Below are 17,496 nucleotides of genomic sequence, written 5' to 3'. Positions count from 1 at the left end.
ATCATAAAACGAATATGATTTTAACTTTGAAACAAACTATCCTTTGTCAGAACCTCCATAAAAAAAAGTGATTTTTAACTAGTAAACAAAACATACAAGATGAGTTTAGTCGCTTTTACCATGTAAAGCAATTAAATTCCTTTTCCTATCAAGCAGTGTTATTCTTTGACCTTAATGATCCCGCTTTATCAACCCAGGATCACTCTACGGTTGTCCTGCTTGATGAATTTCCAACTCTTCCCGATGGACAGACAAAAATGCAACATCTTCATTCGCCCTTGTGAGTAATATAAAGGTATTTATATGAAATAAATATTAGAAAAATATATAATTTCTCCGTTGAAAAAACTCGTATCGTTTCAGACGCGCACACAGACGACAAAGTCCAACTTTTCTGGCGTGATAAAGAACCGGCACTGTTGCAATTCTCCAACGACATGCCAGAATTTGACCTGATAGACTTCTACAGTGGATCATTCACAAGATATCACCACACAGGTGAGTATGGTAACCGTTTTTTTAATATTCAAACAGAAAACTTCTAGAGAAATTTCACATTCAAATACGCTATGGAAACGTTTAGTGGCTGATGTAATACAACTAGCCTACAAAAAGAACACTGTTGCCGAGCTCCTTTTTACGCGTTAGCCACGCAACATTGAGATATTAGTTAAAAGATGTTAAAACAATTACAAAAAATAGCAGCAGGCGACAGTGCCAAGATAGACTTCCTCATAATTTTAAAGTTGCGAAAGCTACAACGCACTAGCGGATGATTCAGAAATTAGGACAAAGTATTCAAAATATTACTTATTTTGTATTAAAGCTTGACGTAATTTTTTACTTCCTTGTATGGCCACCTATTTGTTTCTCCTGTAGAAATGTTACACGCACAATGCGCCAGAGCCATGCCTGATTTCAGCAGTCATATTTTACACTAAGGCAACTGGGAAAGTAACGCGAAGCTCTCCGTATGATCGGAAATTTGGTCCATAGGTAGGGCAGCTTTCCTTTAATCTCTCCTTACTCGGTGAGCCGCTCCAAATTCGTAGTGGCATGTTTCTTTTAGAGACATTTCTTGTATACCAATATTTGGTCATCCACACACAGGCGACACTAGAGCAGATCCTCGCAGCGTCACATGAGCCGTTCAAAAATAAGTTTCCTTTCTTGAATTGGGCATAAAAAACGATATGATTGTATAGATTTGTGGAGAGATGCATAATTGATAAGATAATTGCATACTTAGAGTAAAATACGCTTTTATTGGCGAGGAATGCTTTCTGTGCAGCGCCGCTCTATAACGATCTTGGCGCGACTGGTTCAAAATGACCCTTACAAAGCTTTAAAAATTTGAAGGACAGAAATGGCCATTACTCTGGCAACAAAGACCGAGCTGCAAATCGCCTTGGCAGGTTTATGTATTCTGTATGATAGTATGTTTTGTGTCTTGCTAGTAGATAGGGAAGGGCGCTACTTTTCCGTGATTTAGTGACTTTAGTTTGCGCCAGTATACAAGTATCAAAAGCAATAATTGAACCTACCACGAATGCTGTGTACGAGCATTCGACAATTGACTAGAAGTGCAAAAATTAATTTTTTTGTGTACGCCTAGAGTATCAAGCATCATGCATTAAATAATTTGTTAGAAGCTGGTGCGTAGTATTCTTTAGCTTCTTTTGAAAACAGAGCTTAAATTGATCTACTGTACCAACTAGCTAGAATCCAGAGATTTAGCAAAACGACGGTGCATTACTCACCAGTTTACAAGCTATGAAGTTTTTCATTATAGCGTTCAAGATATAGTTTTCTGATATGCGCGATATGTACGAAAACACAAATATTTGTCTTTTTAGTGTCCCGACTTCAAAATAAAATAGATTATCTTTTTTATCTCCGTGAAACCAAAACTGTAGTGAAGTGTTCGTATAGCATTTGTAGCCTAATTTTCACATGTTCTAATTGTAGAATAATAATGCCTCCTGAAACTGACAAGTCATATAAGGCTCGCCGGTGAGCCGACAATCAGACCCAACTTTTATTGCATCTTCTCCACACAAAAAAAAATCAGATGTGACCTCACTGTACAGTCAGTCACAAATATTAGGCATAAAAAGGGCTATTAAAGCATCCTATCTCCAGTACAAAGCACATAGATATTTCCGAATAAGCCAATTAGTTACGTACAAAAGTGAGCTAAATGAGACCAGTGGAGGGCGTAGAAATAAAATGGAAATAAGGAATAAGATTAAAAGTCATGACGATGAAGAGGTCGCCACGGAGCACAGAGAATACAGAGTTTGGAACATAGTTGTTAACGCACTGGAGAAAAAAACAAACCAAATGTACTATTTTGTATTTAATATAAAGCACAACGGTCCTTTAAAAAGGCTCCTCAGGTTGAATATTATATTCAATTATTTATTCGAGGAATTGGTACTTTTGCCTAATGTCATGTAGGCAAAACTGCTCCAGCTTGATAATATTCTGAGGGTTTCGAAATGGGTGGTTTAGTGAGGGTTAACGAGAGACATCGTTGGTGTTCGAGCGACGAAAAAGTGCACAAGCTGAGAGAGCGCGCTGTTCGCTCTCGAGCCTCCGCTTCTTCGTCTTCTTTCTAAAAGTGTAATAATGCAATCAATAAACCGATCAATCATTTTTTTAACCTATCGTAATTCTGACTACTCTTACCCTCGTTTCGCAGGCAACTTCAGCAGCCTCAACCTGGTGTTCCTGCTGGAGCGAGATCCCGGCTACTATCTGATCCACATGTACCTGCCCCTCACACTCACGGTCCTGATGTCGTGGCACGCCCTCTGGTTCAAGGTGGAGATCCCACAGGCCCGCATGGTGCTTTCCGTCAACTGCCTGTTCACCGCCGTGACGGTGGCCAACGATGCAAGGTCGTCAATCCCTCGCGTCTCCTACCTCAAAATGGCCGACGTCTGGATCACCGCCTGCATTCTCTTCATCTACGGCCTTATTCTCGTTTCGAGCATGGTCAACTTCATGTCTCGCATGAAACTAAGACCCGTCATCATGCGCAAGGTCGACCAAGGTCTTGGCGACATGTGGCATGTAAGCCTAATTGTGTGCGACAATTTGTTTAAATCTATTCGGCTCTTGATGCACTGGGTGCTTGGGAGAAAATACATAAACTTCCTTTCTCGGGTGAAAAATAAATTACGCTTCGCCGAATTCTGTATCTGTCAAAATGTATCACTAACGGTTGGATTCAAATGCCAAAATTTCTACACATGGTGGTATCATATTCATATATTCTAAGCATTACAAACTACCCCTATGCAAAACGGTGGCTATAGACCCTTTCCGAAATTCAGTCTGGCCACTTTGATCACTATCATCATCTGTGGAACGGCATTTGTGCCCTACGAATGGCGGCCTTCTAGTGACTGATAAAGGAAGACACTGAAGATGCTCCTAAGCGGATATTGCGAGGCCTGTACGTTCGGGGGTCAGTACGAAGCGAAGTAGGGCTGGAACACAAGAGCTACGTAAGCGTTTATTTCTAATTGCTCAGATTCAGTCAATCTGTCGTGGCACACAATCGGCTTTAAAGCACTTTGGTGTATAGAATTTTCTCGAGGCATCTCAGTGGGTTCGAGCTTTGTTCTGAATGCACGTTCTTGGTCACCATCGACCTGAAAGTGATCGAGAAAGAACTCACACTGAACAATTCCTCGCGTGCCGTCGACTTGCGAAAGTGACGGTGCCGATACAAGTTCATTTCCGCCATTGATAGGGCAAAACCTAAACTGCTTTACGAACCACCAGATGGCACTTAATTTCTGAAAGGGTCTATTCCCCGGTATATTTGTGGTCTTTGTTTTCTGTCATTTTCTAGTTAATAACTTGTTAAAATAACGACTGAATTAGAAGACGCTATGTTCTTGAACTTTCCCAACCGCTAGTGTTACCGTCGGGTTGAGACTCGACGTTCGGCGGTGCGTTTATTTCTAAAATGAAAAAAAAAAGCTTTACTTTTACCCAAGGACCGTTGTTTGATTGGTATACATTTTGTAGTCTAATGTGTAGAAATAATGTCGTCACCTTATTATCTATTTTTTTGTCTAGCTTTTTCTAACTAGATTCCATTAATGTTGACGTAAATAAATAACTGGGGTGCAATTATAAAGCTGCAACAGGCTTTTTTTTAGTTATAAAAACAATCACTCAAGAGTGGAGTCATATGTCAATTACTAGTGCCCCTATTAAAAACACAATAATTGGCCCCAGCTTTAGAAACATTATCGACTTTACCTCTCATTCGTTTTTTTTTTTTTGCAATGCAAATGTAGCACTTTTCTTTCTTTGTGGATGAGAAGCGACAGATTTTGTTGATGGAAAAGCTTGGAGCAGCAGCGCCGCGTCCAACAAATTCATCCTGAAGTAAAGAAAACCACGAATCTATCGTCTATTAGCTACCTCATACAATATTCATAAACACTACCACCAATCATTCAATATTGAATATAATATTGCAAATATTGTCGCACAAGATCGAGCGAATAATATGAACAATCCAGAACCAAGTGTTAGGGGGAAAATAAGTAGATATATCAAAGCTCCCACTAACGCACGCTTTTTGTTTTCGCAGGTTTGGAAGCACGGCACCCCGTCGGACGACTTTCTTCTTAAGTTAGACAAAGCTAACAAGCTCGAGCATCACCGCAACCTCAAGCGATCGGAATCCGTTGAGAGGAACGCCCGATATCTGTTCCCAATCTGCTTTATATTTTTTAATATTGTGTACTGGCCTTTCTATGTCAGAAGGACGTATGAGACGCTCTAGAACACAGATACATATCGCAATTATATAATGACCAAATATAAAAAGCTGCTTCTTGGTTTTAAGTTGCGGGATACACTATACATAAAATGCGATAATGATATTTAGCCGGTAAACCTTATATAATAATTTTTTTCATGATTAAAGGGTTGTATTAAAGGCTACTATCTGAAAAAAGTCTACATAACACAAATTGTACCAAATCATATCCTAAATAAAACTCACATACTTCATTGTTTTATTGCATGCTGGGAGTGCAAGCCGGGTAAAAGCTTTCCAACTTTAAATAATAATAGAACTTTATTTCTTTAAAGTGTCTCAAAACTGATGAAGCCTAATGTTTGGCGCACGTTTTCGCATTGTCAATAGATATTAATATTTCAATGCACACAACAATGATAACATGTAAAAATCCAAAATTTCAATTTCACTAATCAAACACTAGGGCAGATATAAACAATCCTGCCAACTTGTCTTAAATATATTGTTACGTTCATATTAAGTCTTGCACTAAGACACGAAGCCAACGGAGTGCTTTTGAAAATTGCGTTTTAATATCAAATGCCATGCTCTTTCGAACACTGAGGCGTTCCTTATCGCCTGGCCGCGCGCGCCCCGCACTTTTTTTGTTTTCTACGAGAGAGGGAAGGGGGGCGGGCGAACGGGCGAAACTGGCGAATTGTCTGGCCTTGTTTCCGCGCTTTTCACGTTGAAGGGCACGACAGCTGCCGCCGCCAAGATGCGCGTTGATAAGAAGCCGAAACCCCATTAAAATGCTCGGCATGCTTTATACTTGTCTAAAATCGTTGATATAGGGGTTATTGATGGTGCCCAGTAAGTTTATAATTGAAACTATGGGCTTAAAATGAACAAATAAAAAGTTACTTTCTAAAATAAAATAAAAACTGTTTTTGAACGTTGTTATTTTTTCTAAATAGGCTCTTGGGCAGACACCAAAACGGAATCAACCTTTTTTTCTGTGCGATGCTTAGTTTCCGCAGGAACGATCGACGTTCTTTTTTTTTTTTTTTTTTCTGACTCGCTCGAGAGCCCGCTTTCTTTCTACTCTTCTTTTTGTCTTTCTTACTGCTACACTCGCCCTCCCCGTCCCCTAGTGGACTGACGGTATTGTCACGGGTCGAGATCTTGTGTCTAAAATTTCGGTGATCGAAGAATGTAGTGCCTAAGGTGGCTACGATGCACCGTGAATGTGACCTTTGTACGATTAGAACTGCGACTGCAGTCTCGTACACGAAATGTCACAGGACCCAGTTGCTGAAGGACTTCACAAGGCCCTATAAAGCGTGGTAAAAAACTTCTCTGCGCGACCTTTCTTTCTAAACGGCGGCGCACCACAACCCAGTCTCCAGACTGTATACGAGTTGGGGGTGAGGCTGGGGCAGTCCGTTCTTGAGTTCGATGCTGAGATTGCAACCATGCCGTCTCGGGCTTTCCTTCTCACGTCCCGCAAACCGTGCTCAGAGCTGCTCGAGAATTATTCGGCTCTCAGTCGCCAAGCAGCATTTGCACCAGCTTCGCCTGGAAGAACTGGCGTGCGTCCGTACACAATTTTAAAAGGAGTGAACGCGGTCGTTGACTGGTCCGCAGTGTTCATGGCAAAGGCAGCGTAAGGCACAAGTTGGTCCCAATTATTGTGTTGGTTGTTGACGTAGCTTGCAAGTATGTCGCTGATAGTACAGTTGGCACGTTCAACGAGACCATTTGTTTGCGGATGATACGGAGCTGCCCGAGCGTGATGGATACCGTGCAGTTCTGTTTCCTTCACAAATTGACGAGAAAGGAAACACGAGGCGCGGTCGCTTACCAGGACCCTAGAAATAACTTGTTGTCGCAGGAATTGAACGACATGGTCGACCGCGGTATTTGGAACTGGTCGTAACTCCAACCATTTGCTAATGTAGTCAATGGCGACCAGAACGTATTTGTTTGCGGATGATACGGAGCTGCCTGAACGTGGTGGATACCGTGCAGTTCTGTTTCCTTGACAAATTGACGAGAAAGGAAACACGAGGCGCGGTCGCTTACGAGGACCCGAACAATAACTTGTTGTCGCAGGAATTGAACGACATGGTCGACCGCGGTATTTGGAACTGGTCGTAACTCCAACCATTTGCTAATGTAGTCAATGGCGACCAGAACGTATTTGTTTGCGGATGATACGGAGCTGCCTGAACGTGGTGGATACCGTGCAGTTCTGTTTCCTTGACAAATTGACGAGAAAGGAAACACGAGGCGCGGTCGCTTACGAGGACCCGAACAATAACTTGTTGTCGCAGGAATTGAACGACATGGTCGACCGCGGTATTTGGAACTGGTCGTAACTCCAACCATTTGCTAATGTAGTCAATGGCGACCAGAACGTATTTGTTTGCGGATGATACGGAGCTGCCTGAACGTGGTGGATACCGTGCAGTTCTGTTTCCTTGACAAATTGACGAGAAAGGAAACACGAGGCGCGGTCGCTTACGAGGACCCGAACAATAACTTGTTGTCGCAGGAATTGAACGACATGGTCGACCGCGGTATTTGGAACTGGTCGTAACTCCAACCATTTGCTAATGTAGTCAATGGCGACCAGAACGTATTTGTTTGCGGATGATACGGAGCTGCCTGAACGTGGTGGATACCGTGCAGTTCTGTTTCCTTGACAAATTGACGAGAAAGGAAACACGAGGCGCGGTCGCTTACGAGGACCCGAACAATAACTTGTTGTCGCAGGAATTGAACGACATGGTCGACCGCGGTATTTGGAACTGGTCGTAACTCCAACCATTTGCTAATGTAGTCAATGGCGACCAGAACGTATTTGTTTGCGGATGATACGGAGCTGCCTGAACGTGGTGGATACCGTGCAGTTCTGTTTCCTTGACAAATTGACGAGAAAGGAAACACGAGGCGCGGTCGCTTACGAGGACCCGAACAATAACTTGTTGTCGCAGGAATTGAACGACATGGTCGACCGCGGTATTTGGAACTGGTCGTAACTCCAACCATTTGCTAATGTAGTCAATGGCGACCAGAACGTATTTGTTTGCGGATGATACGGAGCTGCCTGAACATGGTGGATACCGTGCAGTTCTGTTTCCTTGACAAATTGACGAGAAAGGAAACACGAGGCGCGGTCGCTTACGAGGACCCGAACAATAACTTGTTGTCGCAGGAATTGAACGACATGGTCGACCGCGGTATTTGGAACTGGTCGTAACTCCAACCATTTGCTAATGTAGTCAATGGCGACCAGAACGTATTTGTTTGCGGATGATACGGAGCTGCCTGAACGTGGTGGATACCGTGCAGTTCTGTTTCCTTGACAAATTGACGAGAAAGGAAACACGAGGCGCGGTCGCTTACGAGGACCCGAACAATAACTTGTTGTCGCAGGAATTGAACGACATGGTCGACCGCGGTATTTGGAACTGGTCGTAACTCCAACCATTTGCTAATGTAGTCAATGGCGACCAGAACGTATTTGTTTGCGGATGATACGGAGCTGCCTGAACGTGGTGGATACCGTGCAGTTCTGTTTCCTTGACAAATTGACGAGAAAGGAAACACGAGGCGCGGTCGCTTACGAGGACCCGAACAATAACTTGTTGTCGCAGGAATTGAACGACATGGTCGACCGCGGTATTTGGAACTGGTCGTAACTCCAACCATTTGCTAATGTAGTCAATGGCGACCAGAACGTATTTGTTTGCGGATGATACGGAGCTGCCTGAACGTGGTGGATACCGTGCAGTTCTGTTTCCTTGACAAATTGACGAGAAAGGAAACACGAGGCGCGGTCGCTTACGAGGACCCGAACAATAACTTGTTGTCGCAGGAATTGAACGACATGGTCGACCGCGGTATTTGGAACTGGTCGTAACTCCAACCATTTGCTAATGTAGTCAATGGCGACCAGAACGTATTTGTTTGCGGATGATACGGAGCTGCCTGAACGTGGTGGATACCGTGCAGTTCTGTTTCCTTGACAAATTGACGAGAAAGGAAACACGAGGCGCGGTCGCTTACGAGGACCCGAACAATAACTTGTTGTCGCAGGAATTGAACGACATGGTCGACCGCGGTATTTGGAACTGGTCGTAACTCCACCCATTTTCTAAGGTAGTCAATGGCGACCAGAACGAATTTGTTGCCATCTGGCGTACAAGGAAATGGGCCGAGATGGTCAATGCCAATAATTTCGAATGGTGTTTCGGGGAGTGGAACAGGTTGGACGCCACAGTTGATGTAGGGGTTCGTAGTTTTTCGAGACTGACATTTGACGCAGGACGTGGTGTACTTGGCGACGCCCGTGCGAACTCCTGGCCACCAGTAAAGCTCTATGATCTTCTCAGCAGTTTTATCTCTTCCAAGGTGTCCAGTGGTCAGGTCGTCGTGACAGAGATGAAGTACAGCGGGACGTAATTTCACGGGTACAAAGGTCACCCAACCTTGAGATCCACGATGGCAGAATAGGCCGTGGTGGATACGATTGGCACGGCGTAGTCGTCGCTCTGGTGTATGCGATGGAGGTGACCTAAGTCGCGACACAATGCCTTGAACTTCTGAGTCTTGTCTTTGGCTCTCGGTAAGGTTAAACACAGGAGTGAAAAATTGAACATCTTTGTTGACCTCTTCGGCCGGGGCCACTGGGTTACCAGAGAGGAATCAGCATCTGTGTGTTTCTTCCCGCTACGGTGACGGATTTCGAACTGATATTCTTGAAGTAGTAGAGCCCAGCGAGCGAGTTTAGGAGAAAGGTCACGTTTCGTTTGAATCCACAGTAACGCTGAATTGTCCGTAATGGCCGTGAAATGATGACCATATAAATAAGGCCGAAAGTGTTGGACAGCCCAGATGGGTGCAAGGCATTCCAGTTCTGACGAAGGATACCGTTGTTCCGTATCTGGGAGACGACGACTGGCGTACGCGAAGACTCGCTGAGTTGTTGTCGAGGGGGGCTTTTACAGTAGCACAGCTCCCAGACCATTTCCGCTGGCGTCGGTATGCAGGAAAGATGGTCATTCTGGATCGAAATGGGCCAAGATTGGTGCCTGAGGAAGACTTTCTTTGGGATCGTTGAAAGCTCGTTCCTCGCGTATGGTCCATTGCCAAGGGCTACTTTTACGAAGAAGACGTGTAAGGGGTGTTGTGCGACTGGCGAAATCTGGAATGAACCGCCGAAAGTAAGACGCAAAGCCGAGGAAGCTTTTTACTTCGGAGAGTCGGGTCGGCTTTGGGTACTTTGATACGGCTTCTAGCTTCGCGGGGTCGGGTTTGATACCGTCTTTGCTGATGACGTGACCAAGGTAAAGAACCTCTTTAAATAAAATAAAAAAACACTTTTGAGGTTTGATCCGCAGGTTCGCTTGATGGAGTGCATCGAGAACAAGTTCAAGCGTCCGGTCGTGTTTTTCGAACGTTCTGCCATAGACAATAATTTCGTCAAGGTAAACTAGTGCCATGGTCCATTTGAGGTGACCTAAAACCTTATCCATAAGCTGTTGGAATGTAGCTGGAGCGTTGCAAAGGACAAATGGCAATCGTGTGAATTGACAAAGTCCAGCGGGAGTCACGAATGCAGAATTTTCAGCATCCTCTGGGTTCAACGGAACTTGCCAGTACCCGGATAGCAGGTTAAGAGTCGTAAAGTATCTGGCGCCTTGTAATCTGTCGAGCGAATCATCAAGACGGGGTAAAGGGTACACGTCTTGTTTAGTGATGCTGTTGATCTTTTTGTAATCAACACAAAAATGCATAGATCCATCTTTTTTACGCACCAGGACAACCGGTGACGACCACGGGCTGTTGGATGGTGTGACGACCCCTTGACTAAGTATGTCAGCGACTTCTGTTCGAATAACTTCGTATTCGACGGCAGCCAGTCGACATAAGGGCTGGTGAATAGGAGCATGCTCACTTGTGTCAATCTTGTGTTCCACAAGATGTGTGCATCCCAGTTCGTCGGGAGTAAGGGCCACACATGTGCGGTAAGTCGTAATGAGTCTCTTCAGTAAGTCAACCTGATGTTTGTCAAGGGATGACCCAATATTAAACACCTCCCAAGGCACCTGGTCACTCTGATTTGAAGCTTGTGCTGGTTGTCGTGCTTGATCGACCGTTGCTGTCAAAAGCTCTGCCGAACGAAAGAGAAGCGACTCGCCGACGCGGTGTCCTTGTTTAAGCTTGGCAGGGGTACGCCCGAGGTTCGTCATCTGGATGCTGAAACAACCATCAGTACACGCAGTCAACATTCGAGGTGCTGCTACTTCGCAATGAGGCCTCGAAGTCCGCGATGCCTCGTAGACAATGTCCCCGTTAAGATGAGGTGAGTTTGCTTTCACGTTGACCCATATGGCTGTTTCTAGCTGTATCACCGTGGTAGCAGCAATGCGTACATCCCAAGTCTCTTTTTCAAGGACCGAAGTAGATTGTTGAAAGACATGCGGTAAGCTTTTTATTCTATCTACCGCACAAGACGCACATGACCTCCAAACGTTCATGGGGTTCCGACAAAACCGCCTAAGCAGGGAATAAAAAAAGAATACCTAAAGGCTTATAAAATAATTTCAATACAAGCGAAATGGCGCAAAGCTATGACAGGCACCATGAGCATGCGGTTCCCAAGTCGTAAGCGGGCTCTCCTGATTGCCGGCAGAATCGTTTAAAGAAAACAAGCCGGCTTTAGCACAACAACCGCACCCAAGAATTACGGGACAGGCACAGTTTGGGATTACGACAAACTCTTCAACGGACGTACGACCGAATACTGTGATGCTTAATCGAACTTTTCCCGCAGTCGGTATGGTAGTACCATGGGCCGTGAATAGTGCTGGGCAGTCAGAAGAGAACTCAACGTTTGAAGGAAGTAAAGACTACTCGACAACATTGACAGCTGCCCCAGTGTCACAAATTGCGTCCACAATCTTTAAGTGTTCGACCAGCACAGGGTGCAAAGGAACTGATGTTAGCTGGCTTGCAACTGATACAAGGGGTCTTTGAGCATTTACATCCGGCCCTGCCCCAGGGGACCGGGCGTGCCGTTTCCCGACGAGGTAGATGCAGTAGCGCATTCGAATGCAAAATGGTCGCGACGTCCGCATCGGTAGCACGACCCCTTGGCATTTCTCCGTGAATGGGCAGACGCAGCATGCGGGCGTGTCCCTTGTGGGATTGACGATGCTTGTACTTGGATTCCATGAGGTGTTGACGGTTGCGTGCAATTGGTGGCCCACTGAGCAGCGCTCATTTCCATGGCGTGGCCGAGAGCTGCGCGTATTGTGTCCGGTCTTGCCAGGCGAACAAACTTTTGAACCTTTCGTTTTTCGTTTTTCGTAATAAAGTGACTAGTTTTTCGTAATAAAGTGACTAGTTTTATTAGAAATGCAAAAAGGAATTATCTTCACGACCTGTTCGATGCCGACATACTAAAACGAAGTGACATTACGTGGCAAAGACTGAATACAGTGCTTGGTCGTGGCCAGCAACACTCACAGTGTATTCAAGAGTTACTTTAAATGGCCAAGCAACATCGGGAACGGCGCTAGCTAACTCTTTTAACGACTCTTTTGTATCGCTGGCTAACAGTACATATGATCCGCGTAGTTTAGAATACCTAAAAGCTAGAAACCGTGAAAGTGCGTTTTTAGGACCGACTAATGCTGAAGAAATTTATCACGTGTTTCTTTCATTGGGTAACAGTAACTGTTGTGACGCCAATGACTTGCAAATTCGTCCAGTTAAGTACGTCCTAGATCTAATTTGTCCTGCACTTGAACATATTTATAACCTGCCATTTATACACGGCGTATTTCCAAAGCGTATGCAGTTAGCGAAGGTGAGCGTTTTGTATAAAGGGGGTGACAAAAACGAATTATCAAATTACAGACCAATATCAATTCTTCCCGTTTTTTCAAAAGGTCTAGAAAAATTAATTAATGTAGAATTACTGCTTGCTGCGAAAAACATAGGATAATCACAGACTTTCAATTTGGCTTCAGAAAGGGTCGTTCAACCGAGTCAGCACTCCTGACTCAAAAAGAATTGATTCTCCATACTATTGAACACAAACTGCTAACACTAGGGATTTTCGTAGATTACTCAAAGGCCTTTGACCGAATAAACCACGTTACCTTACTAAAAAAAACTCGATATCTATGGTTTCCGAGGGGTATTTCTAGATTTGTTGAAAAGTTATCTTCAGTTTCGTTTCCAGAAAGTTGTTATAAACAACAAGATGTCCGATATCAAAGCGATTCAATCCGGGGTACCCCAGGGTAGCATTCTTGGGCCCTTGTTATTCAATATATATATTAATGACGTAATAAACATTGATAATGATACCCAATTTGTTATGTATGCCGACGACACCAGTTTATTTTTTAATTCTTCCGATATTAAACAATTAATAAATCATGCAAATAATGTTCTCGATAAATTAAACCAATGGACCCTGTTGAATTCACTAGCTATTAACAAGTCCAAAACAAAAGCTGTACTTTTCAGACCTAAAAATCAGAAAGCAAATATTGAGAACCCCCTCATGATAGGGACTTCTACTGTGGATATTGTGCCCTCAGTTAAAAGCCTAGGAGTTGTATTTGAAGAACACTTAGTTTGGAACAAACATATTGAAATAATTGCTAATAAACTCTCTCGCGTTATAGGTATTCTTACAAAGTTGCGGTTTTTTCTACCCACTAATATAAATTTGCTTATTTACAATTCCCTGTTTCTTTCTCACATCAACTACTGCCACCTAGTTTGGGGGATTACAACCACGTCAAACCTTACTAAACTCTTTTTACTACAAAAAAAAAAAAAAAAAGCCGTGAGCGTTATCACTGGCTTTCCCTACGATGCGCGTACCGAACCACTTTTTAAAAGTCTTAAGGTACGTCCAGTTAACTTTTTATATAATGATATACTGCTTAAGAGGTACTATGCCGGCAAAAAACTAAATAACAACATCATAGAACAATTATCTAGATTAACAAGAAACAGTAACATTTATAACACACGTCACAATGAAACATGGATCATTCCTCATGCACGTACGAATTACGGAAATCAATATTTATGTTACACATTACCATTTTTATTGAATTCACTTGATAATTAGAAATTAAAAATAAGTGTTTCATGTTCCATGCAGTTTATATATATAGATCTATTGTTTCATCTTGTATCTCTTCGTGTGCATTGATTGTTTATTGTTTAGTAAGTGATGCTGATGTTGCGTTACTCGCTTGTTATTGTGTATTATTACCAGTGCTGTTGCCGAATCTTTTTTGCTTGTTTTTTTACACTGCAATGGGACTATGCATATGCAGAGGGGGCTCAGACCCAGTCAAGCCGCACCCTTGCGGCTTTTTGTCAGAGCTCCTTGCATCATTCGTTTAGTACTTTGTACTTGGTGATGTTAAATAAACTTTGATTTGATTTGATTTGATTTGAACCTCGGGGTCACTTATAGCATCCACGAACGCGGCCGTGCCAACACGATTTAACCTATCGGGCGTTGCTCCCGGATATGATTTGTAGGTTAGGCGTTCTACACTTGACGCAAGTTCCGGTAAACTCTCACTTGGTTATTGACGTCGTGACCGGAGCTCTGCGTAGTATGTTTGTTGTAGGTGTTCATCACCAAAACGATCACACAGGGTTGCGACTAATGCTGTGTACGTGAGCGGGTGCCCTGAAGTGCATGGAGTACGTTGCGTGCCGGACCAGCAAGTTGGGCGATGACAGCGCGTGCCTTGTCATCTTCAGTCCAATGGTTTGCATCAGCAATTATGTCGACCTGCTGTAGGTAAAGATCCAAGAGGGTTTCCCCATCGAACGGCTTCAACTTGAAACGGTGCTGTTCAGATGGGGCAGTGACAGTCTGTTTTGGGGAAGGAGTCTGCTCAATAGTGGCGACTGTTGGTTCTGGCGGTTGCCCAAGTGCTTCCAGAGCAGCTACTCTTTGACAGATGTTGGCATATTTTTCAATCGAATCGTCTGACCGTTGCTGCGTAGCCGCCATGATTGCTTGGGTTTGTCGCTCCAGTAATCCTTCCAGAGCCCCGAGTGTCACTACGGTCGTCTGAGTATCTATTGGTGCCATATTCGACTGGGAACCGGTGTCATCTCGCAGCTGGCTCGAGGGAGACGGCTCACCGGAAAGTTTCCCTCTTGACGGCAGAAGTCCTTGACGTGTTTCAGTCGGCATCCCACCGCTGCCACCAAATGGTAATGATTTATTCTCGACCGATCGACGTTCTTCCCTTTTCTGACTCGCTCGAGAGCCCGCTTTCTTTCTCCTCTTCTTCTTGTCTTGCTTACAGCTGCGATATATATATATATATATATATATATATATATATATATATATATATATATATATATACACAGCCTCCTGCGCTCGCATATATATATATATATATATATATACGCGGTACGAGCGCAGAAGGCTCGTGCCAGGTAGAGCTGGCGCGAGATACCCCTTCGTCATAGAAAGCGCCCCAACGGTCACTTCCTCAGCTTTCCCTATCTTTGCCGCAAATGTCAAAAGAGAACAGCAATAAACGCCCTGACATCCCGGAAGAAGTGCGGGCCCCAGCGCCTTTCCTTGGCACTCAGGTAAGATCATAAATATTCGCAGTGGCATTTTATATCACCCCGGCACGTCGGCAACGTCGGCCGCGCAGTCATCACCTGCCACCAACTCTCGACCCCCCTCACCTGCCCTCACTACACCCACAGCCTGAGGTTCCATCCCAATTCAACCTCCCCAGCCCTGCCCATTCGGCATCCATTCTCGCTCCAACGGGATCCTAAGATCTTCTTCGGTCAAGGAGATGAGGAAATCGAGAAGTGGCTCGACCTCTACGAGCGGATTAGCACCTACAACCGGTGGGATAACGCCAGTAAAATTGCCAACATTTTATTCTACTTCACGGATGTGGCCAAAACGTGGTATCTAAATCACGAGGAGGAAGGGCGCACATGGGAAGCGTTCACAACCAGTGCTAAGTAAATATTCGGCAGGATCAAAAATTTTCGCGCCACAGCAGAACTCCGCCTCAAATTTCGTGTACAGCAGCCAGGCGAGAGCTGCACAGCTTACATCGAAGATGTACTCCGCCTCTGTCGACGCGCGAACGAGCACATGCAATGAGGTGAGCGCGTCCGCCACTTCTTGAAGGGAATATCCGAAGAAGCTTTCTCGATGTTCCTCGATCAGCCGCCTTCCGATGTCAACGCCGTCATCAGCGGCTGCACACTCTTCGCGAAGGCCCGCGAATACGGCGTCCAGTCTTTTGGAGCCTCAGTTAGTGTGCCCGGACAGCTTCCTTCGGCGACAGCGTACCTATTCTTCCCTGCCGTTCAACCAACAACCTAAGACGGTCTGCGATTTCTATTTTGCGAGATAGTGCGAGAAAAGCTGAAACAGCTTTTTGCACAATCATCGGCTCCCCCAACGCCCCAAGCGACTATTCAGCAAGTCATTTGGAACGAACTCTTCCAAGACGGGCATTCCCTCGCCAGCATTTTGTGAGCAGTCAGCACCCAGGCCCTGATACGCGGAGGTCCCTTCCAGAACCCCAGCACCAGTTGTTTTCGGGCCTGCCACTGTACTGTCGCCCACTACTCCACCCGCTCCTAGTAGCACCCATCGTTGACTCACGTTTCGGTCAGCCGCAGAACAACTCGTGGCGCAACGCACGACCCATCTTCCATTACAGTGGCGTGCTAGGACAGATCGCACGTTGCTGCCGACTACGTCGCAGCAACGACGAACGACAGTGGTCACGACCATCAAGATAGAGCTTCGACAAGCCCCCACGCCGTTCCTCCAATAGCCCGAATCTCCGCACGGGCCAGCCTCAAGGTTGTGACCGACCTGCAGAGCCCCGCTACTTCTACGATGGCAACCCCTTTTGCCGTATCGTCTCCGTTCCTCTTTACCGATGCTTCCTACATCCACCCTTTTAGTTAGGTTACCAACGGAAAACTAAATTGCGCAATTCCCGGAGGTGAAACTGCCGCAGTCGATCATCCAAACAATCCTCCCAATGTACTGAACTACATAAACGTTCTCATTGACGGTCATCCATTTTTCACACCCACTGAAACAGGAGCAGCACTCTGCGCTATTAAAGAAGACGTTAGCAAACAACTCCGTAAAGTGCGCATGCCAGCACAAGGCCTTCTTCGTGGAGCGGACACCGACATCGAACACCCTTCTTCGGTGTGTACTGCTCGCTCTTTTATTACATACGCCCTCTACCACATCCCGTTTGTCGTTCTATCAAAGTGCATAGCTCAGGTAATACTCGGGTCCGATTTCCTTCAGCCTAGCGAAGCATTAATGGTCGTGATCTTTCTGAACTAGACGTTTCGAGCGATTTTTTTAGGGTATAAACGCTAATCATAGAGCTAAGTTATGTATAACTTCTGATGTCGAACTACTCCCAAATGCAACATACCTCGTTGAAGTATTTCTGCCTACAAATATCGCTGGAGATATTTTTAGAGCGCAGCTCTTAGGCGCCCGTTCCCGGCTTGAGCGGCGTCGGCGTCGCCGTCGCCGTCGGCGTAACCGCGATTAACCCTCGTAACCCTAGTGAGGGTTACGAGGGTTACGAGGGTTACTCTCATGCGAGTTACCTTCACGAGGATCACGAGGGCTACGA

General features: G+C 45.0%; 1 protein-coding gene across 1 annotated transcript; it reads left to right on the top strand.

Annotated features, from left to right (window-relative positions):
* The first annotated feature begins 204 nt into the window (after positions 1-204).
* Positions 205-4,813, top strand: LOC8050950 (glycine receptor subunit alpha-2-like). Its single transcript, XM_040502040.1, has 4 exons — positions 205-280; positions 364-498; positions 2,705-3,078; positions 4,619-4,813. Exons 1-4 carry the CDS (start codon positions 223-225, stop codon positions 4,811-4,813), a joined length of 762 nt encoding a protein of 253 aa, XP_040357974.1. The 5' UTR covers positions 205-222.
* The last annotated feature ends 12,683 nt before the right edge of the window (positions 4,814-17,496 follow it).

This window comes from Ixodes scapularis, unplaced genomic scaffold (genome assembly GCF_016920785.2).
Source record: "Ixodes scapularis isolate PalLabHiFi unplaced genomic scaffold, ASM1692078v2 PGA_scaffold0__279_contigs__length_252992795, whole genome shotgun sequence".
Taxonomy (NCBI): domain Eukaryota; kingdom Metazoa; phylum Arthropoda; class Arachnida; order Ixodida; family Ixodidae; genus Ixodes; species Ixodes scapularis.
This window is presented reverse-complemented; position numbering and strand designations above follow the sequence as displayed.